This window comes from Neolamprologus brichardi, chromosome 17 (genome assembly GCF_056152115.1).
Source record: "Neolamprologus brichardi isolate AB-2024 chromosome 17, ASM5615211v1, whole genome shotgun sequence".
Taxonomy (NCBI): domain Eukaryota; kingdom Metazoa; phylum Chordata; class Actinopteri; order Cichliformes; family Cichlidae; genus Neolamprologus; species Neolamprologus brichardi.
This window is the reverse complement of record NC_142120.1, coordinates 6,656,969-6,680,469: the sequence shown is the minus strand read 5'-3', so window position 1 is coordinate 6,680,469 and position 23,501 is coordinate 6,656,969. Positions and strand designations below refer to the sequence as shown.

At 38.3% G+C, this 23,501-nt stretch overlaps 2 protein-coding genes and 1 pseudogene across 8 annotated transcripts in view; 1 reads left to right on the top strand and 2 right to left on the bottom strand.

Annotated features, from left to right (window-relative positions):
- Positions 1–722: 722 nt before the first annotated feature.
- Positions 723–11,637, top strand: LOC102797392 (aldo-keto reductase family 1 member D1-like). Its single transcript, XM_006780575.3, has 9 exons — positions 723–2,792; positions 3,012–3,179; positions 7,650–7,766; positions 7,885–7,962; positions 8,229–8,351; positions 10,524–10,633; positions 10,719–10,884; positions 10,979–11,061; positions 11,143–11,637. The coding sequence occupies exons 1-9, from the start codon at positions 2,700–2,702 to the stop codon at positions 11,183–11,185; spliced, it is 981 nt and encodes a 326-aa protein (XP_006780638.1). The 5' UTR covers positions 723–2,699; the 3' UTR covers positions 11,186–11,637.
- On the bottom strand, positions 9,986–13,453 carry LOC148097862 (G2/M phase-specific E3 ubiquitin-protein ligase-like; annotated as a pseudogene). Its single transcript, XR_015716699.1, has 5 exons — positions 13,263–13,453; positions 13,119–13,158; positions 12,890–13,024; positions 12,626–12,752; positions 9,986–12,448 (listed from the first exon to the last, which is right to left on the bottom strand). The product of XR_015716699.1 is annotated as a G2/M phase-specific E3 ubiquitin-protein ligase-like (transcript).
- LOC148097861 (uncharacterized) overlaps positions 13,312–23,501 on the bottom strand; it is a 13,888-nt gene continuing 3,698 nt past the window's right edge. For 2 of the 6 annotated variants that reach the window (XM_087830973.1, XM_087830974.1), the window contains exons 2-10: positions 23,169–23,241; positions 15,214–15,352; positions 15,021–15,101; positions 14,618–14,898; positions 14,499–14,534; positions 14,318–14,391; positions 14,160–14,238; positions 13,714–13,874; positions 13,312–13,433 (exon numbers count right to left, since the gene is read on the bottom strand). In XM_087830973.1, coding sequence (XP_087687099.1) covers positions 13,848–13,874; positions 14,160–14,238; positions 14,318–14,391; positions 14,499–14,534; positions 14,618–14,898; positions 15,021–15,063 — 540 coding nt within the window. In that variant the 5' untranslated portion in view covers positions 15,064–15,101; positions 15,214–15,352; positions 23,169–23,241 and the 3' untranslated portion in view covers positions 13,312–13,433; positions 13,714–13,847. Of the gene's footprint in view, positions 13,434–13,713; positions 13,875–14,159; positions 14,239–14,317; positions 14,392–14,498; positions 14,535–14,617; positions 14,899–15,020; positions 15,168–15,213; positions 15,353–23,168; positions 23,242–23,392; positions 23,486–23,501 lie in introns of those variants that run through there. The other 4 variants (XM_087830976.1, XM_087830979.1, XM_087830977.1 and 1 more) reach the window with 4 other exon arrangements.

The following is a 23,501-nucleotide window of genomic DNA, read 5'->3' as shown; positions in this document are numbered from 1 at the left end:
TGAAAAAAAGATTAGTATAAGTATTAGTATAAATTAATATAATTTCCAGGTCAATCATAAATCAAAGACTTTTTTGTACAGTTATTATTATAGTATTGTATAATAATAATGGATTGGATTTATATAGCGCTTTTCAAGGCACCCAAAGCGCTTTACAATGCCACTATTCATTCACTCTCACATTCACACACTGGTGGAGGCAAGCTACGGTTGTAGCTACAGCTGCCCTGGGGCAGACTGACAGAAGCGAGGCTGCCATATCGCGCCATCGGCCCTTCTGGCCAACACCAGTAGGCGGTAGGGTAAAGTGTCCTGCCCAAGGACACAACGACCAGGACAGAGAGCCCGGGGATCGAACCGGTGACCTTCCGGTTACAGATCTCTTGGAGATATATCTTTTATATACCTATATAAATGCACCAGGCACGTGCAGAGGGGGGGGCTAGAGGGGCTTGAGCACCCGCCCCTTTCCTGATGGGTGCCCAAAGTGCCCTTTTGTTGAGGCAACTTTTTTTTTTTTAAATTATTTTTTTTTTTTAATGTGTGTGTGCATGCGGAGTCCTGTCTGTGCCCCTCAACAATAATATTTAACTATTAATCACAGCTTTGCTAAATAAAAGGATCTGGCTTGCATCAGTCACATGATCACATTTAACCAATGAGCGCCAGAACTGCCAGTTCTGCCTTGACGGCAGAACGCGCTGGTTACGAGCCGGGAACGAGCTCACAAAGAGCACGCGCATTTTTTGCGGTCCGGAGCTGTAGGAGAAACACAAGTTAACTCAGAGACACAGACTTACTATATTTCTTCCATACAGACTGATGCGACAAAACCAGTAAGTAGGTGTACAGCGTACACTGTAGTGTACAGCACACAGGAGTATTAGCTTATTACGTACACGTTGGTAAGTTGTCTTGTTGCAACTGACGAACTGAAACAAACGAGCGTGCTGTGTGTGCAACAGCGCGGCAAACATTACCTGTCCTTTTATTAACTGCACATGTAGTGCTGGTCATAGCTGCTGGCTACCTGTGTAAGGCTGTCATGGGTCTGTAGCTCTGTCACCGTTTTAGGGAACATATTTAGTTTTAAAGTAAGTTTCCGGGCTTTTCCTGCCTTTCTGGAAGGATTATATTTCACTAAAAAACGATCTAATATGCATGTCCACATAATTATGCATTATTATAATTATAATATATTAAAAAACACAAGCTGTATTTTAAAGAACATACATTAAGAAACAGATTATATTAGATTTATATTTTAAATAAGACAAAATTTGGTTTTTACAGCAGTAAAATGATTGTATCTCTACAGTTTAAAAAAGCTTTCCCCCTGCACAGAGTGGATAGTGAAACAAATGGAATCATAAATACATTATTTCATATTTATTACTTCCCCCTCCTCATTGCTTTATTATTGTAGCTCTAGTAATAAATAATAATGTAAGGATTCTGGATCAGCACCATGATGCCCATGGTGTATACAGTATTCTGAAGAAGGTCTAAAATGTCACTGTGTGTGCGTGCATGTGTGTGTTTTATTTAGATGGATTAAAAAAATATATATTACTCATGATATAACATTGTCCAGACATGGCTCGTAAGGACATGTGGAGGGAACAGTAGGCGCTGTGTGAGGCTACTAAAGGCAGTGCTATAACATTTTTCTGTCATCATTTTATTATAGATTAAGTGCAAGAGTTGTTAGGTGTGGATAATTAGATTATAGTTTATTGCAATAGCAAGTTGTGCCTTGTTCTCAGATAGACAGCAAGTGGAGAGTGATATATGAAATGATGGGATGGATGGAAGAAGAGAAACAAAGAGTGATTCACAGGCAGAGCCTAAATTATTTCTCACAGTTTTTTTGTTGCCTTATGATTCCAAGTGCTGTCACCAATCTTTGCATTTTGTTATTATCTCATGACACTTGTTTAATCAGCTACCATCTCTCCTATGGACTTTTTAATGTCTACAGTCTCAGATCAACACAGCCCTGCCCTTCCCATATTAGATTCTTGATGAACGTGTGTTGTTGTTATTCAGCCTGGTTCAATGTGCCCCTTTTTAACTTTGAGCACCCGCCCCTTTAAACCTCTCTGCACGGCCCTGAAATGCACCATAGGGGGCTTGGGGTGAAACAGCATTTCGGTACACTGTAAACTGTGTATACTCATGTATTGACAATAAAGCTCTTGAATCATGAAATACTTTTCAATACTAGGTAGATGGGATGTACCACTATGAGGGTGGAGTGGAATAGTCCCGTTGATAATACCCTTTAATTTCCCTCTCACCTTTTGGCTTTCAATACCGTGTCACCTGAAGAACTGATAAATTCTGGAGTAGATAAATTCAGCGTAATCCCATTATCACTGCCAGCTTTCACCAGTATCTGAAATCTTAATCCAACAGATAATATAGCACATAGTATAGCATTTTAGTCTCATTCATGATGATCAGATAGCATGTTCACTTTTGTTTGTAATTGTTTGTCTTGGAGTCCGGTTGCTCATGTTTTCATGAGCAATCGGTTGAGCAACAGTTGAGGCACTTTGCATTTGGGAGGAGTTTCTGGCCAAGTAGGAAGCAGAGGAGCCAGCCTCTTAGACAGTATTCAAAAGTTCGAGTGAGTGCACAGTGTCAGACATTAAGATCGTCAAGATTGACCTTTGTAACAAACATTTTTGTTAAACATGGAATTGACAGCAGAAAGTCACTCCATTCCCCTATCTGACGGAAACAGCATACCCTTGATAGGACTGGGAACTTATGCAAATCCCCGCGAGGTAAGATTCATGATTTAATTGTATATTGTATATCGTTGTGCATGTGTCACGAAGCAAAAACTAAATGAATAAATAAAAAATAGTGGTAGGATTTTTTGTTTGTTTGTTTATTGCTGTGACTTTTGAGTGCTTATTATATTATTATTATGGTTGTTGTTATTTTATTTTATACTATATATTACTTCCAGTACTTCTTCTTCTTTTCTTTTTTTTTGACAGACTCCTAAAGGAACTACATATGAATCTGTCAAAATTGCGATCGAGACGGGCTACAGACATATTGATGGAGCATTGGTCTATTACAATGAACACGAAGTGGGGCAAGCAATAAGGGACAAAATAGCAGATGGAACTGTGAAAAGAGAGGACATCTTCTATTGTGGAAAGGTTTGCAAAGCATACTTGTTCGTGTGAGCCTCTCCTGTGCGCCTTGACCGTTGAACTTTTTTTTCTTTGTTTTTTTTAGATAACATGTATAGGGGGTTCAATAGTACGGTGGCCCCTAGAGACAAAGCAGGCAAAAACTCCAAAACACTTGCAAACTCCAAAACCCCTTACAAACTCCAAAACACTTGCAAACTCCAAAACCCCTTACAAACTCCAAAACACTTGCAAACACCAAAACACTTGCAAACACCAAAACACTTGCAAACGCCAAAACACTTGCAAATTCCAAAACACTTGCAAACTCCAAAACACTTGCAAACGCCAAAACACTTGCAAACACCAAAACACTTGCAAACTCCAAAACACATGCAAACTCCAAAACACTTGCAAACGCCAAAACACTTGCAAACTCCAAAACACTTGCAAACTCCAAAACACTTGCAAACTCCAAAACACTTGCAAACGCCAAAACACTTGCAAACACCAAAACACTTGCAAACTCCAAAACACATGCAAACTCCAAAACACTTGCAAACGCCAAAACACTTGCAAACTCCAAAACACTTGCAAACTCCAAAACACTTGCAAACTCCAAAACTCCTTACAAACTCCAAAACACATGCAAACTCCAAAACACATGCAAACCCCAAAACACTTGCAAACCCCAAAACACATGCAAATTCCAAAACACAACGGAAGTGCTCCAGGACGCTAGGGGCAGTGTTGAGCTTTTGTTACCTAGTAACTACACAAGCCAGGAAGTACCAATGACCGGATTTGGGCTGTATCCCAATTCAGGGTTCGTGTCCAAATTCATGGGCTGCATCCTCCTGAGGCCGCATTTGTAGACCAATTACGTCACAGCGACGCGCTGAAGGCTGTCCAAATTCGTAGACTCCTCCGAATGCAGCCGACAAATGCGTCCTCCTTTTCCCCGAATTTGAAGGATGGGTCGGGTGTGTCCTTCGTGGCCTCCCATATCCCAGAATTCATAGCGCGGCCCAGCCAAACTCCAGTTTCCAATAATGGCGGCCTCTACTAAGTTTTAAAATTACTCATACTAATCTTTCTGGGTCACAAAATAAACTTTTAACATATTTTCAGGCAAGAAAGTAGGTGTGTAAACATCAAATATCTGCTCGGTTTATCAAGATATCGCATATTTGCAAAAGTGCTTCGACGTTTTCGGAGCACCTGCTACCCACCAGCTCGATAGCTAGCCGGGAGCTCGAGGGTCACTGAAGCCGCCGAGAACGGCACAACTCCCGGCACACCATTTTCAGATCACCGTGGAGTTTCGCTACTCAAGTTAAACGTAATATATACCTAAAAATGTTATTGTTGGGCTTTTTTCAGTGTTTTATTTGTGCGTGAGTAAATCAGTTTGGCTGAGATTAAAGTTATTAGATTAGATTAGATAAAATAAAACTTTATTAATCCCCCGGTCGGTTCCTCCGGTATTTTCACACAGCTGAATAAACGTCTAACAGAAAACTGAAGTGTGAGACGGTCGAGAATTTACGCCAGTGTCCTGTTATATTTTAGATAGCAAGGAGCAGACGGCCGAGTTTATTAAACTCCACCGAGACAGCAGTGATGCTAATCAGAAGGCTAGACCGTCCAATTTCCCCAGCCGTTTACTTCCGGCCTACCCGACCTTCTGAGGACCCGGCCCACGTAGACCGCGAAGGCCGGGTCCTCAGGAGGATGCAGCCCATGAATTTGGACATGACCCCTGAATTGGGACACAGCTCCATACAGACAAACTTGCCGTTTATTTTGCAAATCGAGCTCAACACTGCCCCTAGCATCCTGGAGCACTTCCGTGGTGTTTTGGAATTTGCATGTGTTTTGGAGTTTGCATGTGTTTTGGAGTTTGCAAGTGTTTTGGAGTTTGCAAGAGTTTTGGAGTTTGCAAGTGTTTTGGAGTTTGCAAGTGTTTTGGAGTTTGCATGTGTTTTGGAGTTTGTACGTGCTTTGTCTCTAGGGGCCACCGTACAATAGGACACAAACATTTTTCTTCCTTCTTTTCAAAAATGGACATGGAAGTTGAACAGTGCATCTACAAAAAACCACCAGAGTTGGCAAAAGTACACACATTCTGTACTTAAGTAGAAGTACATCTATTACTGTTCAAAACTACTCCAGTAAAAGATGAAGTACTGATTCAACTTCTTTACTCAAGTAAAAGTAAAAAAGTACAGGCTGTTTAGTAGCTGTTTGGAGGACATTTCTATTTCTGTGCAAAGCTAATTGAACCTTGGGCTATGTTAACACAATGATAAAATAATATTAGTAGATGGGAATACAAACTTCAGCCTAAGTTTTTTCCAATCTAAGTTTACTAGCTTGAATCTGAAGAAAAAGAAGTAAAATAAAAAATAATATCAGTCAATAGATCTAAGAATCATCAGCTAAAATTCATATAAATCTCTGCTACACTTGATGTAGAACTCATGCAAACTCATGAAACCACAGTCACTGTGCACCAGTCACACACTCTTCTTTACTTTAAACCCATCACAGTACACCAAACTAATCTCTAGAGTATTTTCATGTAGTCTTTAAATAGCCTCAGTTTGATTTGCATGTATCATAATATGTAAAAACACAATGTCGGCTCACAATGACAAAAATCTGTTAACCTCTTAAGCCCCAAGCCTACCTGATCTCCTGCTTTTTGCCCCCGTATCAGGGGGCGTTGGGGCTTAAGAGGTTAAAGCAAATCCGTTAAGGCAAAAGTAACGAGCCTGTTTTACTACTGAAGTGCAGTATAGAAAATTGTATAAAATTGTAACAAATATTTGTACTTTGTTACTTCCCACCTCAAGAGACAACACTTGATAAAGTTCAGTGATGCATAAAGATCATCATGACTTTTAGAACTCAAACAACAAGTTCCATTAACCCTTTAAGACCTACCATAGAACCAAGTCCGCCAGAGCTTATATTATATTTTTACATGCTGTAGTGCCATTTTTGGGAGCATTTCAAGTTGCTATACATCAATACAACCATTATAGCCCAGATTTTAATAATATGTCTGCATTAAGTGCATAGTAATTACATAAATTGCAAAAAAGTGCAATAAACTACAAAGAAATTGAAAATCGTTTTTGTTTTTTTAACATATATTTCTAGTTAGAGAAATTTAAGAGGCTTATCCCTCAAAACTGTAAATACAAAAAAGTTGCACAAAATAGTTTCCCACCACAGGAAATTTATTTTGAGTTTCTTCATAGTTTTATTTTTGAAATACACCAATTTCTATATACTGCAGGAAAAACGAAAATAAATATTATAATGCAAATTTGCAAAAAAGCAGCATATGCATCAAAATAAACTATTTCCAGCAGTGCAATATGAGTCCTAAACATCCCAGAAACGACACAGAAAGTCATAAAGTCAAAGATTTTAAAAACACCAGTATAGGCTCATGAGGCCCTGATGGTAAAAAAACTACATTTACGCGAAAATGACGTCACTTCCGGGTTTCGGGCAGGTCATGGCGGACATGCGATAGTTCGCGCTGACGTCTATTCCAACATAGGAAGTGTTACTAACAGCTGATCGGATCGGCAAAGCGTGTTTCTGGAATATTATGTTTTTGTTGCTGCAAGTGCTTTTTATGCAGTTTTTGCAAAGCTATATGTGGAAGGAAACCGTGACCTAGGACAAGCGGATGGCATAAGATGTAAGTACAACTCCTCCGGTTTGATATGCAAAAAAAATTATTGCGCTAGCTTACGTGGTTGCAGTGCTACCGGGATTTAAAAATAGTTACGCAAAACAGAGCGTGCCCGCTCCGACCGGCTTTAAAGGGTTAATAACAAATCCACAAAATCCTTATGTAGGTTATTCAGGGTGAAGCAGGTTGTTTTTCTTCTGATTCATTGAAACAAATCCAGCACTATGACGGCATGCACAGGTTTTGGTTGCACCATTCCTAGCATGCATGTTTCTAGATGAGCTTTAACATCTATATCGAGAATGCATGAAAAATGCGTTTAGCAGAATTTCTCTGGGTGTAATTGTTGATGCCAACAAAAAATTGAAAGTTTAAAAATGTGTGGTTTTCCTGTCAAAAATGGTGGCCAAATTGACAAAAAAGTACAACTCCTTTAGTTATTTTAAAGTAAATAACTAATAATGCAAATAAGAAAAAAAGCCAATCTGAATATTATACCAATATTATTTCCCTGAACCACAAGAAAATAAGGAAGATAAAGTAAGTACATTTTGATTTGTACAACACCTTTCGAGACAAACATTACAAAGTCCCTCAAGGCAAAAGTTAACCAAAAACGAGTCTAAAATGCGTTTTGCCTGTGAGAAACTTAAAAGGTATGGATAACATACAAATCGATAACATATTCATTTTGATGACTTACCTTTGAATCTTTAAAAAACAAATGCTGAGGTTTGTAGCTTTTTTCTACATTTGTTAACTTTTCTTCTTTTCTTTTGAAGTTGTGGAACACATTTCATCCACCCGAGCTAGTACGACCTGCTTTAGAGAAAACCCTGACGACATTACAGCTGGATTATGTTGACCTCTATATTATAGAACTGCCCATGGGTTTCAAGGTATGCACACATATGAAAACTTAATAACAAGTTTTTAATTTTTACATTTGAATTTCATGAGGTTTTACTGCACCAAATGAAATACTATACTATACTGAAACACTATAATTTTCTGAAGCCAGGAGATGCATTTTACCCCAAAGATGAGAGTGGGAAGTGGCTTTATTATGAAACGGACCTCTGTGCCACATGGGAGGTGAGACTTGGTGGCCTGCTTATTCAAGAAAATTTAGTTTCAGTGATTTCCTAACATATGTGAAGACAACATAACTGCTACAGAACAACAGTATTGGGTACACGCGTCCTTTAACTTATAGTTAAATACAAAAAGATATGTGGTAAAAAATCAATGACAGCTTTAACAGTGTCTCAGTTTTACTGTTTCTGTGAGCTTTTAAATTGTTTCAAAGTTCAACGTTGACTATATTGTTTTATTATTGTGCTTTCCTATGTCTCTCACAGGCTTTAGAAGCTTGTAAAGACGCTGGCCTTGTAAAATCTCTTGGGGTTTCAAACTTCAACAAGCGACAACTAGAGCTAATCCTTAACAAGCCGGGGCTGAAACACAAGCCTGTGTCAAACCAGGTTAGTGGTACATTATTAAGCTAGCAGTTGTCTGGAAATAAGTTCAAAAGTCTTTTCTCTTTGCAGGAGGGGAGCTGTGCTTGCAGTTTTCAATGTTCATCATGTTTTAGTTAGAAAAACAGTCTAATTAATAATTAAGTTCTGTTGCATAGCCATAAGGACCTTTTAGAAACCATTGTTCAGTTAGATACATTTAAAGCTTTCTGAATGGAGTTATGCATCTAGAGGTGTCAGGAAGTAGTTGTTTACTCTCTCTGTGTGTGCATGTGTTTTTTGTATACCGAGTCCTCAAGTTGTGCAATAGAACATGGCACAGAACTAAATCTTAGATGCTGGAAGTTTGTTATCAAAACAAATATTTAGATGTCATCATGTTGCCCAACACCTATAGTCGCAGGCAGAGCTTTAGGATAGACAGCTATCCCATGCCTCACATAGACCAGTTTGCAGTGCACGTCAGAGTAAGGTCATTTTGTATGCATGCATAAAGTGGTGGCAGAAAAACACCAGAAATAAGCCAAATATAACCAGTGCTATAGCACATTTAACCAGTTATATAGCACATTTAAAACCACAGGTACACCAAAGTGGTTCACAAAAAGGTTAAAATATAACATAAAAGACTATAACAGAGTACAACCCCCCCCCCCCCCCAAAAAAAAAAAAGTACAGACAAAATAAGAAATAAAACATTAGAGCATAGTTTAGAAGATAAAATTACTGGGTAATCATAAATATAAGGTGGGGGTATTTATACAGTGGAACATTAGTAGAAGATAAATAACATAAGGGTAAAACTATAGGGGATGTGAACTAACTAACTGAAAACGCTCGGTAAGTTTTAACTGAGATTTAAATGAATAGATGGAATCAGAGGCGCGAATAGCAGCAGGAAGATTGTTCCAGAGGCTCGGGGCTGCCGGGGCAAAAGCACGGTCACCTCTGGTCTTTAGCCGGGATCTAGGCTGCACTAAGAGTAATCCTTGACAAAGGAGTTCAGTCAGGTAGCATGGCACAGTATTGACACAGTTCTTGTGTAATTTGGCACTATTCAGCCTTTTTTTCTTGCTTCTTTTCCTTAAGAATGGCTTTTTGACAGCCACCCTTCCACTGAGACCATTTCTGGTGAGTCTCAACAAACTGTTGATGGATTAGTTGATTAGCTTTTTTCTTTCTTTCTTTCTTTCTTTCTTCCACTTGTTTAGTTTCCTCACACCATACTGAGATATGCCAAGTTTCCAGCTAAAAGCTCTTTGCTCATCAAATCGTGTTATTCACGGCAGAGATTTAAATAAAAGATGTGGGAAGAAATTTTCTTTTACTACAGGATGCTAATAAGTGGTTCTTTCCTAACTATTCTGTAATGTCTAGACTCGATGAGTAATCCTTTGAATTAGTTGCCTTTTTGTGATTGAATGATTCATAGATCAGTGTTAGGTGTTTTAATAATCATGATAAAAGAGTGAAAAAATAGCTAGTGCCCAAAGTAAAACTTTGTCTTCAGAAAGCCTGGAGAACTATTGCTCAGCATCACTTACAAGAAAGTGTCTTATTAGAAATATAAATACTCGAGATTTGGAAAATGTACAGTACTTTATTTACCATAAGATCAGCAGATAAATGTGCAAACCATTCTTCATTTTAAAAAGTAGTGTTTCAAGAGTCAATGCTTTGTTACTCTATTGTGCAGCGGCAATTTATTAAAGTCAGGAGAAAGAATCTGAGGCACAACCAGCCGAAGACAATACAGGCTTTAGTTTCAGTCTTTGAATATTTGCGCATACAGCTAATGAACAATACAACAGAAAGACTCCGATTTTATATGTTTTAACTAAATCACACACACACAGCTGTGTTTTGATAGATATGTGAACATTGTATGGATAGGACATGGATATGTTGCAGAGGTATAGGAACAAAATTCAGGCAATGTGGGGAAAACTTCAACTTTATTTAAAAAGTAAGTTTACTGCCTGAAATATTATCAGTATGAAAGGACTGAACTTTGAATCAATGAAAGCATAACAGAGATAGGAAGTTATTATTTAAGTAACATGAACAATCAAGATGCACTTGGAAGGGTTGGTTCATAACACTCGCAGGGAATAAGCCAAGCTGTCTTCATCAGAATCAAATATATATGTTTATGTATACATATGTGCTCTATCACAGGTTGAATGCCACCCCTATTTCACCCAGCCAAAGTTGCTTGAATACTGCCAGCAGAATGGTATCGTCACTGTTGGTTACAGCCCGCTGGGAACATCCAGAGATCCATCTTGGTATGGGTCACACTCATTTTATGAGTAGCTAGTCAAGTTCTCAGCCTCTCTTGATTGATATTAAAATATCACTGTTTCAATAAAGGGTAAACCTAAAATGCCCCCCAATGCTGGAAGATGACCTGCTGGTATCGATTGCCAAAAAGTACAACAAGACCACGGCTCAGCTGTGTCTGCGGTTCAATGTGCAGAGAGGCGTGGTGGTCATCCCAAAGAGCTTCAGCCCTGCTCGCATAAAGGAAAACTTTGAGGTTTGTTTATAATTTTAGGTGTGTAGGTAGCAAAAAGTGCATTCTCAAAACCAGACGCATGGAATATAATCAGACTTATTTGCCAACTTTCCAGATATTCGATTTCTCTCTCTCTGACGCTGATATGAAGGCAGTTGAAGGGTTGAACAAAAACATCCGCTTTGTGGAGCTTGTCATGTGAGTATAGTGCAGCTTGTGTCAAGTTTTGCTCCTTGAACAAACGGCTCCAATTAATATTTCTCTTTTCTGGCTCAACAGGTGGTCTGACCATCCAGAGTATCCATTTCATGATGACTTCTAGACACCACAAACAGCAACACATTGTTCGAGAGTGATTAAATTTGGCATATTTACTTTGCTAAAAATGATATTTAATTGCTATTAGCTAATTAAAAAAAACGTAAATTTACAGCACACAATATAATACACTTCCTCGGGTAAAGGCTTTCACTGCTGAGCCGTGCTGTGGGAAGAATAATGAAGGTCTGCTCTCACAGATGTCTTTAGTTTTGTAAAAGTCTTACAGATAAGTTTTGAGTGGCAAAACAACTTGGGATAGTAAATGTTTGCAAACTACAGAATAAAGATAAGGTGTTAACTGTAGTATAGATATAGTATAGAAAGATTAAACTTGAACTCTGGACAGATGGTGTTCTCACCCTGCCAACACTTTCATTGCTCAGACCAAATCTGAATTGCTCAACCTGAATAACAGCTTTTAAAACTGAATTTGAATTAAATTTAGCTCTTGAATGCTTTCAGTTTCACTTCTCACCATTCAGTTTTAGTTCTTAAATTCAATTTTTGGGGTCATACACCCGGGTTCTTCGAGAAAACTGCACAATAATCCAGCACAAAGTTTGCCGTTTTAGTGATAGTCATATCATACCATATCACTTCAAACAGAGGTGACCCACTAATACTGCACTAATGAATTACACCAGGGGTGTTGAACTCCAGGCCTCAAGGGCCGGTGTCCCGCAGGTTTCAGATATCACCCTGGGTCAACACACCTGAATCAAATGATTCGTTTCTTTACCAGGCTTCTGGAGAACTTCAAGACATGTTGTTTCTTTGCTAAAACATTCAGATTACAAGTAGACAAGCAAACAAAGCACTTGCTTATTATCTATCAACGTAGGACCCTACACAAAGTTTTGAAGTCTTGTCATTTTCATGAAACAGCTACAAACATCTTAACAGCTAATGTTTAGAAACATTTTTACTCACTTCGATTCCAAATTACAAGACAACAATGTGTTAAACTCTGTGGAATCCACCACCATATCTAACTGCTGCACTCATTATGGTTTTAAACACTGGGGAAGTGTCCAGATGCTGCACTGGAAAAGTCACAGTACAAGTGCATGCACTCACAACTGGGTAACAAATTGAGTGATCTCCCAGCCGCTCCTGGGTTCGTGGTCAAACTTGCATGTTATTTTGAAATGTCTCTTTTCATCAGGAAGGATGGGAACATGGGACTGGCCGGTCATCCACTGGAGCACATGGTGGACAGCAAGAGACTCTGATTTTTCACCACCTGCACTGCCTGTGTTTCCATCTGTAATGTTTGAAAATGTTTCTGAAGTCTTTTCTAAATAAAAAGCAATCTGGATTACAATGTTTTCAAAACTAAGAATACTTCCTAGTGCCCTGTATGTTAAAGCAAAAATATTTAACAGATGCATACGGTATATATACAATACTATAGGTATATACCGCTAATACTATATAGTACCTGATACTTCAATCTCCTGCAAGAAATCTTGCAAAAAATTTATGATCTTCCTCTCAGGTCTCTCCCTAGATGTCCCCTTTTCACTAAAATGTGGTTGGCAGCTCATCATAATGAAATCAGCGTCTGGCTGTAAATAAGGAAATAAAGTAGATTATATTATAGATATATTGTTCATTCAAAACTAATAAATAAATACAGGATAACTACAGTACAGATAAGTGGACTGTCTTCGGCTCAGACTGAAGCTGCTATGTTAATACTTACTTTGAGGATTTTCCCAGGAACAAACAAACTGTGGCAAGCTTCAGGATTTACAGCCATCAGGTTCACAAGACCACACAGTTCCTGAGCTGCTGTAGCATTGGAATCAGTCTTGTTGTAGAGTGTAAGACAATGGCACTTAAAAAAAACAAACAAAAAACAAACAAAATGAAAAACTAGTTGGGGATGGGTTAATGATCCCTCTGACTTTTTCTCCCTTACCGGATCATGCTTTCCTGTCATCCATCTTTATCTGGTTTGTGTATCCACAGCTGACAATTTCATCAGCAAATGTATAATGTGAAAGAGGAAATACAGAAGGTTAAAAGTGTTTAAAAACACCATACTCATAATATATCATGTGCCAGAGCTAAACCAGGTGCTCCCTTTGCTGATGAGCAGGGAAGATTCCACATCTGCAACATCCTCCTTAGACAGACAGCTGAAATCCTCTCCTGAGCAGAGGAAATTGTAGCACCATTCTTTGAAAAAGGCGGGAGATGGGCCTCCTTGGGCGAGGCTGACTGCAATTATTTCAACAACAGTTCTGTGTAGACAAATGATTATAATTCAATTTCAGGTAACATTTACAAAAATATCGGATGCGTATTAAATGTAATAGACAAAGCTCGTATGTAACCAGCCTGAAGTTTTCATTATCAAGATCGGTCAGAGAATACTTGGGGTTTTTGCCCTTGTTCTCAGGTTCTTCAAAGAATCTGCTTTCAATACCTGAAATCATGTCTTTCATACAAAAAAAATATCTGCATTTTTAAGTTATCCATTATTTATTGACACTAGGACAAAACAGGTAATAGGCAACTCACCACTCAAAAACTCTTTCCTAAGTGCTCCTGTATCCACGCATGCCTCTCCAATGAAAACCACCCTAAGAACACTGTCTGGAAGGTCTTCTCTGTCCACACACAACTTAAATTCTGTTGTGGTGTCGACTTGTTGTTCAAGGTAACGCAATACATCTTCCACGCTTAACAAAAACAGGGTAGAAAACATCCTAAGTTCTCAAAGAAAAATAATCATCTTTAGATTAAAAGAGGCTACCACATTAAACGTGATTAGAAATTATTGCAGCATGTTCTGTGCAACAATCTTTAACAATAATTTAAAGTAGTGTAATCATAAAATGTTTTATATGAAATTAAACCCCAGTTATTGTGTTAAAGATCTTACACATAATTTTAACAAATGGTTCTGCATAATAGTGTGTATATGAACTATAATAGAGCAAAAAGGAGCTGTCTGTTGTGCATACTGAAGTTTGAGCTGGTGTCCCTGTAGTTTGGTCATTTTCTTCAGGCACCATGCATTGAAAACTGTTGACGAAACAAAGTCTAAAAAAAAAAAACGACATATGTTTGCGTGGACTGTTACTGATTAACATTTTTTCATAAACGGTTGAAAAAAGATTACCTATCCCCACACAGACTTGCGTGGACTGTGATCTCATCTTCAGGAAAGTGCTCAGTGCATATTGGACAAATAACCTACAATTTCAAAAAAGGGGTACATGTTATGCATAGTGGGAAAAAGATCATTACCGATACAAAATTCATTGTAGTTACTATGGGTTTTAGTAATGTGCTAGGTTTACCTTGCATTTGCTTTTCACAATGCATAACTCAGATTCCTGCAGAATTAAAAAAACAGTAATTGTGATACTATATTATTTAATCAAAATTGCTCATTTTGATTTCATCAAAATTGTCTCACCTCATGATCAGTCTCATCAGGAGAGAATTTTCCTTTGCACGTATTGATGTGTACAGCAAGCATCTGCAGAGCCATAACTTCATTACACTGGTAACATATCTTCTTTGGCATCTTTGAAAAGTGCTGTGAGTCGGGAGGTAGAGGAGATGTGTCTAATGTTTCCTGAAGAGGTACAATGTAAAAAGTGGATTTGCCACCTCCTGATACAGCTTTCAGTGTTTTGACAGAATATCCTTCTGTTTCAGGTGGAATTACAGTGAGCTTTCGTCGACCACCGCCACCTTTATTGACAGAAAGATGGCCTAAACAATCAAGCATCAAAAGTATCAACTACATAATCATAATGCAGTATGAGCACGCAAGAATCCCAAAAACACACATAAAAACGGAATTAACAACAAACCTGTTGCCTTATGAAAGAGCCATCCTCCACAAAGATATTCCATTTTTGGAAAGGTTTCTAGACTTCCAGAAGTCTAGAAATCTTAGTTAAAAACACAGTTAAGCAGAATGGAACACTAAATGGACTGTGGTATATGATTCAGGCTAAATGAGTCTGCCAATGACTTATTTTAATACTGACTATACAAACTTACCTCTGCATGGTCACCATCTTCTGGAAGAGACACTGTTTATCTCCCAATGCCAGCTTGTAGGAGTTCAAGCTCCTTAGTAGATGTTAAACATCTCTTTTTACCACGGCTCAAGTTTGATTTGAAATATCCTGGAAATGATCTGTGGGATGAAAATGCATGAGTCTGCCAGGTATGACCCTCTCAATACATAATCATGGAAGTGGTGTCGTTAATGTTAATGTCAATGTCATTAACAGTTATACGAATATTTCATTCTTAAACAACCCTCATTTCAATTTCATTTCAAAAAACCAAAAACTGTCAAGCCCAGAATTCCAATCGACAAAGGCCGCCGTGCCACCTGCAGGCTGTAGATAACAAAGAAAAATACAGATCTTTGGTGGAAAACTGTATGTCAGAACGTTAAGCGAGCTGTAAAAAAATCAGGCAAAGTCATCAGTCTGGAAAGAGTTTCAGACATCTACAACCAGCATACCAACAACATCTGGGCTAAAATTGAGGATGAAATTGATAAAAATCCCCTTAGAGAAGTTCAAAAACCTCCATAAGGTGATTTTCAAAGCCATGTGTAAAGAGTTTAAAAATGCAGGATTAGTTTTGCTAGCCTTGGAATTAAATCAGCCAGCAATCGAAAATATGATTGCTGAAATTTTCATAAAGGAGGCAGCCAAACTATCGAAGAAACCAAGTTGCATACATCGGTTTTTCTCATCTGTAGGCCGACTGTTTTGTTTCACCAGGAAACAAAACAAGGCTGATGTAATGTAAAAGAAATCGTGATATGAAACATTTCTGGAAAACGAATTGGAAACTTTAAATTGGTTAGTTTTAAATGATATACTTAAGAAAACCCTTGGAACGGCCGCGGCAGATGGCCGCCCCTCACTGAGCCTGGTTCTGCCGGAGGTTTCTCCCTCTTAAAAGGGAGTTTTTCCTCCCCACTGTCGCCTATGCTTGCTCAGAGGGGTTCCTGTGTTGGGGTTTTCTTTTTAATAACTTAAAAAAAAGTTAACATCAATAAAAGTTTTTTAAATTTTACACTCTGAGTTCTGTTTGTTTTCATTGTCTACAAGATTAATAAATACATGTTATTTGTTATTCAGTTCAAAGTGTGGGTAGAAAATGCTGTGTTGTCATGTGACCTTTTCTCTCATGTGTGCCGTTTTCTTGTTTTGTATATATTTCTCCTGTTTGTTATTTATTCCTGCTGTCTTACTATTAATATTTTATTCCTGTAACTGGTGTGGAATTAACTTTTTCATAAAATTATTTTAACCCTCTCTGGCGTTGATTTTAGTTTTTCACAGAAAAAAACTTGTTTCTATATGAATTAATAAGTTATCATTTTAGCAAACATCAAGTTGATGTCCATAGATGTACACACACTCACGCCATCATTTACATACACACACATTAGAAATGGTCTTTTACTTTGAAATCCAAAAGAAGATGGCCTTGATATTGACAGGGTCCTACTAGAGTACAAGGGTGTGTCATTTGGATGTAAAGTGTGGAACAAGACTAAATGATATTTGTTATTATGTACTTAACATGTTTTTTTTTTCTCTGTTTTTATTGATTAGCATTCAAATATCTCAGTGAAGACAGAACAAAGATCTACCACAAAGCAAGAAAGCATGAGACAAGGCTAATCAAAAGGTATTGGCTGAAGCATTTGCTTATTACGCCAACCCTTTTAACAAAAGATCTTTTAGCATGCAGCTCCTGTACACAGGGCTCGAAGCAAATAATAAAACAAAGCAAAAACAAAACAAACAAACAAACAAACAAGAAAAAAACAAAAAAACAAAAAACTTTCCACCTTAGTAAGTAACTACATCAAAGCAAAAGAATCAAGAGGTTTTTTTGTTTTTTGTTTTTGTTTTTTTTTTGCTCTTTTCATTCTTCTAACATGTCTGTTAATGTTGAAGGTAAATTCACTCAAAGTTGGTCTTTATTTTGAAATTAGGTTTCCACGTCTTTTGTCGTAATACTCAGACTTTGAGAAGGGCTCATGAGCTTGGACAAAGAAATGTGGAGCAGAGCCACTTTGTGTCAAAAGGGAAAAGTTGAAGTTTTCAGGCATCTTTTTGTAGGTTTTCCAGGTGCATCCAACTGTGAGGGAATTCGGGGAAAGAACTAGAAATCTGTGAAGAGATTATATTTCTCGGCGGACCAGGGAGCACCTTGGAACTTAAGTTCAACTTATGAACTTATAAGTCTGAAACAAACAAGTTCATGCTTTGATTGCTGAATTTCCCCATTGCCTGAGGGTCACCTTCTTTCGGTTGGCTCACACCTGAGCCACAGCTTCAGGCCTGCTCTGCTTTAAAAGAAGCCAAACACAGAGAGCAACCCTAACCCTGACATGAAGTTCCAGAGTTCACTCACACTAACCAAATAAATGCTGGTAATTTAATGAAGTTGGGCAGGGAGAGCATGTTTGTAGAAGAACAGGTTGTCCTCACCGTTCCCAAAGTTTCAGATGACCTGAAGCTGATAAAAGTTAAACTAATAATATTGGTGACTTACTATTGATTTGATTTAGACTCACTATGAGTTTTGATTTGAGTTATGTCTGAAATTAGATTTTGATGGGAAACACTCATTGAACAGCTCACGGCTGATGCAGCATGAAAGCTTCCACTGTGTTTTATAGATGAGTGTAAACACTGTTGTACCTCTTTTTTGACCTCCTCCATACAAAGAGTGCTGACTACAAATTGAACATAAAATTTCACATTTGGATTCATGACTCCATAAGACCTGTAGCCACTGATTTTCATCCCAGTTCTTACAATACAATACAACTTTATTTATATAGCACATTTAAAACCGAAGGTACACCAAAGTGCTTCACAAAAAGGTTAAAATATAACATAAAAGACTATAACAGAGTACAACCCCCCCCCCCCCCAAAAAAAAAAAAAAAAGTACAGACAAAATAAGAAATAAAACATTAGAGCATAGTTTAGAAGATAAAAATTACTGGGTAATCATAAATATAAGGTGGGGGTATTTATACAGTGGAACATTAGTAGAAGATAAATAACATGAGGGTAAAACTATAGGGGATGTGAACTAACTAACTGAAAACGCTTGGTAAGTTTTTAACTGAGATTTAAATGAATAGATGGAATCAGAGGCGCGAATAGCAGCAGGAAGATTGTTCCAGAGGCTCGGGGCTGCCGGGGCAAAAGCACGGTCACCTCTGGTCTTTAGCCGGGATCTAGGCTGCACTAAGAGTAATTGTCTTGATGATCTTAGGGCTTTCCCAGGGGTATATGGACTAAGGAGTTCAGTGAGGTAGCATGGCGCAGTATTGACACAGTTCTTGTGTAATTTGGCACTATTCAGCCTTTTCTTCTTGCTTCTTTTCCTTAACAATGGCATTTTGACAGCCACCCTTCCACTAAGACAGTGGTTCCCAAACTTTTTTTGCTGGGCCCCCCTTGTTTTACAAGAAAAACGTTCGCGCCCCCCCTCGTGCGCGCGCGCCAACCACACACACCCATATTTTGCTCCATTGCGGTTTATTTCACACCTCAAACATTTAGTAAACAATTAAGCAAATACAAGTAATCTGCAATAAATTACAGGTAGTAAGAAAATAAACTACTAAGTCTTTTACGCTATGTCCACACCTACACTGGTATTTTTGAAAACGCAGCTGTTTCGTCCACACGTAAACGGCGTTTCGAATCACCGAGAACAGAGATTTTTTAAAACTCCTTTTTTGCGTTTATGTGTGGAAGAGGAATACAGAGTTCGTCACTCAACGTCAAAGGTATGTGCCTTTTTTCACGTCGTGCTGTGTGCACGTTATTGTTTACATGAGATGAATTGCTGAATGGCAGATAGAGACAAAATACTGTTAATCTGACTATTTGCAGGTTTTACAGCTTACATATACACACAGTTACTGTCCCTCCATTTAGAAAGGCAGAGGGGTCATGGTGTAATTATTTTACATGTAGTTGTTTTTTTTTTCCTGTGTAAAAATATTCAACATTGCTATCAATACATTTTTCAAAAAATGCCTCTCTGTGCAAAATGGGTTCAAAAACATAAACAGCTGTTGGATGCTGTTTGTCCGTGATTTGAACCGGGGGAACAAATCGTGGCAGGATCAGCCTGATGTTATTTGTATCCCACTGTAACTTTACTGTATAAAGAGCTAACATCTCCAAAATGTCAGGAGCAGTTAGTCATTACAACAAGTGTTTGTGAACTACAAATCAAGAATGTGGGATACTGTTTGTCCGTGATTTAAACAGCCCAGCGCTACTCCCAACGAAGGGAAAACCAATCCTGCAGGGAGACCTACCTCGGCACTTGTGCAGGTGAAACCAAAGGGAAGATTTGCTTCACCATATTTTCTAGTCTTTGGCTCAAAATGAAGTTGGTTTGGAAACATATTCAGCCATGCTTCATCTCCTGCTTTGCGTTTGTGTGGGCGCCCGTGCTAGCAGTGTCCAAGCGTTGTCTTTTTTTTCCCCCCCTTTTCATGCCGCGCCCCCCCTGCAATGGCTCTGCGCCTCCCCTAGGGGGCGGGCCCCACACTTTGGGAACGTCTGCACTAAGACCATTTCTGGTGAGTCTCAACAAACTGTTGACGGATTAGTTGAAGGATGAGATACACCACTCAGGTCCCATATCAGATCTTTGATACAGTTTTCTGTTTTCTTAAGGACATGGCTTCCAGATGCTGTTCATCTGCTGTAATGTTTTTTTTCTTCTGCAAGCTTTTTTCTTTCTTTCTTCCACTTGTCCAGTTTCCTCACACCATACTGAGATATGCCAAGTTTCCAGTTAAAAGCTCTTTGCTCATCAAATCGTGTTATTCACGGCAGAGATTTAAATAAAAGATGTGGAAAGAAATTTTCTTTTACTACAGGATGCTAATAAGTCCCTAAAGAAACTGGTTCTTTCCTAACTTTTCTGTAATGTGTAGACTCGATGAGTAATCCTTTGAATTAGCTGCCTTTTTGTGATTGAATGATTCATAGATCCTGTATTACCTGCTGCTGTCACTCACCTCCGCAGCTCACACCTGAACCGCAGCTTCAGATCTGCTCTGCTTTAAAAGAAGCCAAACACAGAGAGCAACCCTAACCCTGACATGACGTTCCAGAGTCCACTCACACTAACCAAATAAATACTGGTAATTTAATGAAGTCGGGCAGGAAGAGTATGTTTGTAGAAGAACAGGTTGTCCTCACCGTTTCCAAAGTCTCAGATGACCTGAAGCTGATAAAAGTTAAACTAATGATATTGGTGACTTACTATTGATTTGATTTAGACTCACTATGAGTTTTGATTTGTGCTTATGTCTGAAATTAGATTTTGATGGGAAACACTCATTGAACAGCTCACGGCTGATGTTGAAGTTCAGTCTTGAAACAAGATCATTTTAACATAACGTTCACTCCTTCACGTTAAACTGGACAGAAAGCAGCTCTGTTTCAAACCTGGATCACACTGGGGTTGATGCAGGATTCCCAAATGTTAGAATGATGGAGTCACAACCACTGTTATAGGTAGAATCTGAGAACATTACAGAGCAACTTTTGTTATAAAAATGTAAGAAAGACTAAGACATAACGATTTGATTGTTCTTCAATTTCATTTTCATACAGAGATGTTAGTCAAGACAGACATGAGGTGAGGCTGAATCAGGAGACATGGTATCAAATGAGAGGCTGTGTGGTTTCACTGTTCTACTTTATTTTACAGCCCCCACCCCCAAAAATAAATAAATTAATTAAGAATGTGAATAAAGAGAAGCTGTGTGGTTGAATAAAACTCATGCATCAGCCTGTTGCCTTCATCCTGCGGCAGTGCATCGAAAGCATCATTGGTGAGAGCGAAGAAGGTGTACACCACCTGCTGGTTCAGAAGCTCAATTATACCTGCTCTCTCGATGGCATTGACCAGCATGCTGAAAACAGCAATAAATGATGTTAGATCGAATGGCAACTACACAACAACACACTAACACCTCTGTTTGCTTTCAGTCATTATGCTACACCAAATTAACAGCTTCATGATAATCTAGGCTAACAGATGACTCACTTTTTAGTAGGGGTGGGGGAAAAAATCGATACTGTGTAGTATCGTGATATTTTGTTTGCTAATAATGTATCGATACAGGGGCAGCAGAAATCGATATTTTGTAACAAAATTTTTTTTTGTGGACTGGAAGATGCTCTGACTTCAGAGCATGTTGATCAGCTCCTTTTTCTGAGCAAGAATCCTGACATTCCTTCACTGTCCAAATGTGTTTAACTTTTTTTTTTGGCAGCAATAAACATGACAGTTTACTTATTTTAATTTAAGACATGTTTTATTTTAATCAAATTTAAAACTTTTTTATTTAATGTAAAATTATATTTTGTTTTAATTTACTTTCAAATTCTTCAGTTGCTGAATGGGCTGCATAGTTTTCATAAATTGCATAGTTCAGAATAGCTATAATTGTACCAGATGGTTGCATTCAGTTAAGTTGGACTAGACTGTAATACAAACCGTTCAGTTTGTCAACAATAAAACTGAAATGAGAGAACGACTGAGTGTGAGACTTTGATATTAGATAAAATGAATATTGATAAAGTTTACCTTTATGTACAGAATCTGAATATTGCAAAATATTTTTAAAAATTGCAATAATATCGTATCGTGCGTTAAGTATTGTGATAATATCGTATCGAGGGATGTATGGTGATTCCCACCTTTACTTTTTAGGAACTTCAAACTACCAAAAAAACAAAAACAAAAACGTTTCCCTGATCCTAGTTGGTGCAGTTGCTGCTCTGTGCCTCTGAGGTGCACTGTAGAGTCATTAAAGCTGCCAATAGTTGACAGGGAGTGTTTTTGCTGTACTTTTCCATCAGAGAAACATGATTCAGATGGTAAAGATCCTCACATGAAGCGGTCATCGGCCTTCAAGACATCCATGATGTTTCCCCATTGGTGGAGTGAGGACTTTGTCCACTGTGAACCTTGTCATGCGCAATGATACAGGTGTTCTCGATGCACAGGTTCAACAAAAAGAAAAAAAATTGTGTTTAAATACATTAAAATGGACTTTGGTATCAGAAAAGATGAGTTCTAGTTATTATTATTATACAGTTTAGATACTACTGCTAGCATGTCAGAGTGTTTCTGAAATATTTGTTGATCTGATATTTGTTGTGGAAACCTGTGAACCTTCACATTGACTATATTGAGGTTGACCACGTTGATTTTGAAGGTATCCTTCTATTTATTATTATGTTGTTTAGCTTAAAAAACTGACCAACCAAAGCTTCTTCTCCATAATGTTTGTTGACCTGCTGAGGAAACCTGACCACAGGCCTGAGGGGAATCACAGACAAGTAAGAATTTTTTCATGCCAATGTCTCTAAGTGCTACTAGATTATTTTGTTGGTCTTTTCTTTACAACGTAAAGTTTTAAAAACAAACCTTAAATCATACTTCACATTAAAATGTAATAATTAGTTAGCCCACTCCCCACATGAACATAGCGCAGCACACTGCCTCCACACCTGCGGACAGATGACACTTTTTAATTGTTGGTCAAGACTAACCGCTTGTAAAAATGAAAAAAAAAGTCCTGACCAAACAGAGGTAAATACCTATGTTGTTAAGTTAGCTGATGATTTTTTGCCTGGAGTTGGTTAGTTAGTTGTTTGATTGCCAGTCTAGCCTCCTGTGAGGAAAAGCCAGAGGATGCCAGTGATGTAGCCTACTGTCAGTTTCACAGATTTGAAACTTAAGCAGCTGTTTGCTACAATACAGTCACACATTTTGGCAGGGCCGTGCAGAGAGGTTTAAAGGGGCGGGTGCTCAAAGTTAAAAAGGGGCACATTGAACCAGGCTGAATAACAACAACACACATTCATCAAGAATCTAATATGGGCAACAAGGCAAAGCAAACGTAGCCGATGTTTTACCTGATGGGTACAATGTTGCTGTTGAGGGGTTGCTGTGGATAGTGCTGGAGGGCAGGGCTGTGTTGATCTGAGACTGTAGACATTAAAAAGTCCATAGGAGAGATGGTAGCTGATTAAACAAGTGTCATGAGATAATAACAAAATGCAAAGATTGGTGACAGCACTTGGAACCATAAGGCAACAAAAAACTGTGAGAAATAATTTAGGCTCTGCCTGTGAATCACTCTTTGCTTCTCTTCTTCCTTCCATCCCATCTTTTCATATATCACTCTCCACTTGCTGTCTATCTGAGAACAAGGCACAACTTGCTATTGCAATAAACTATAATCTAAT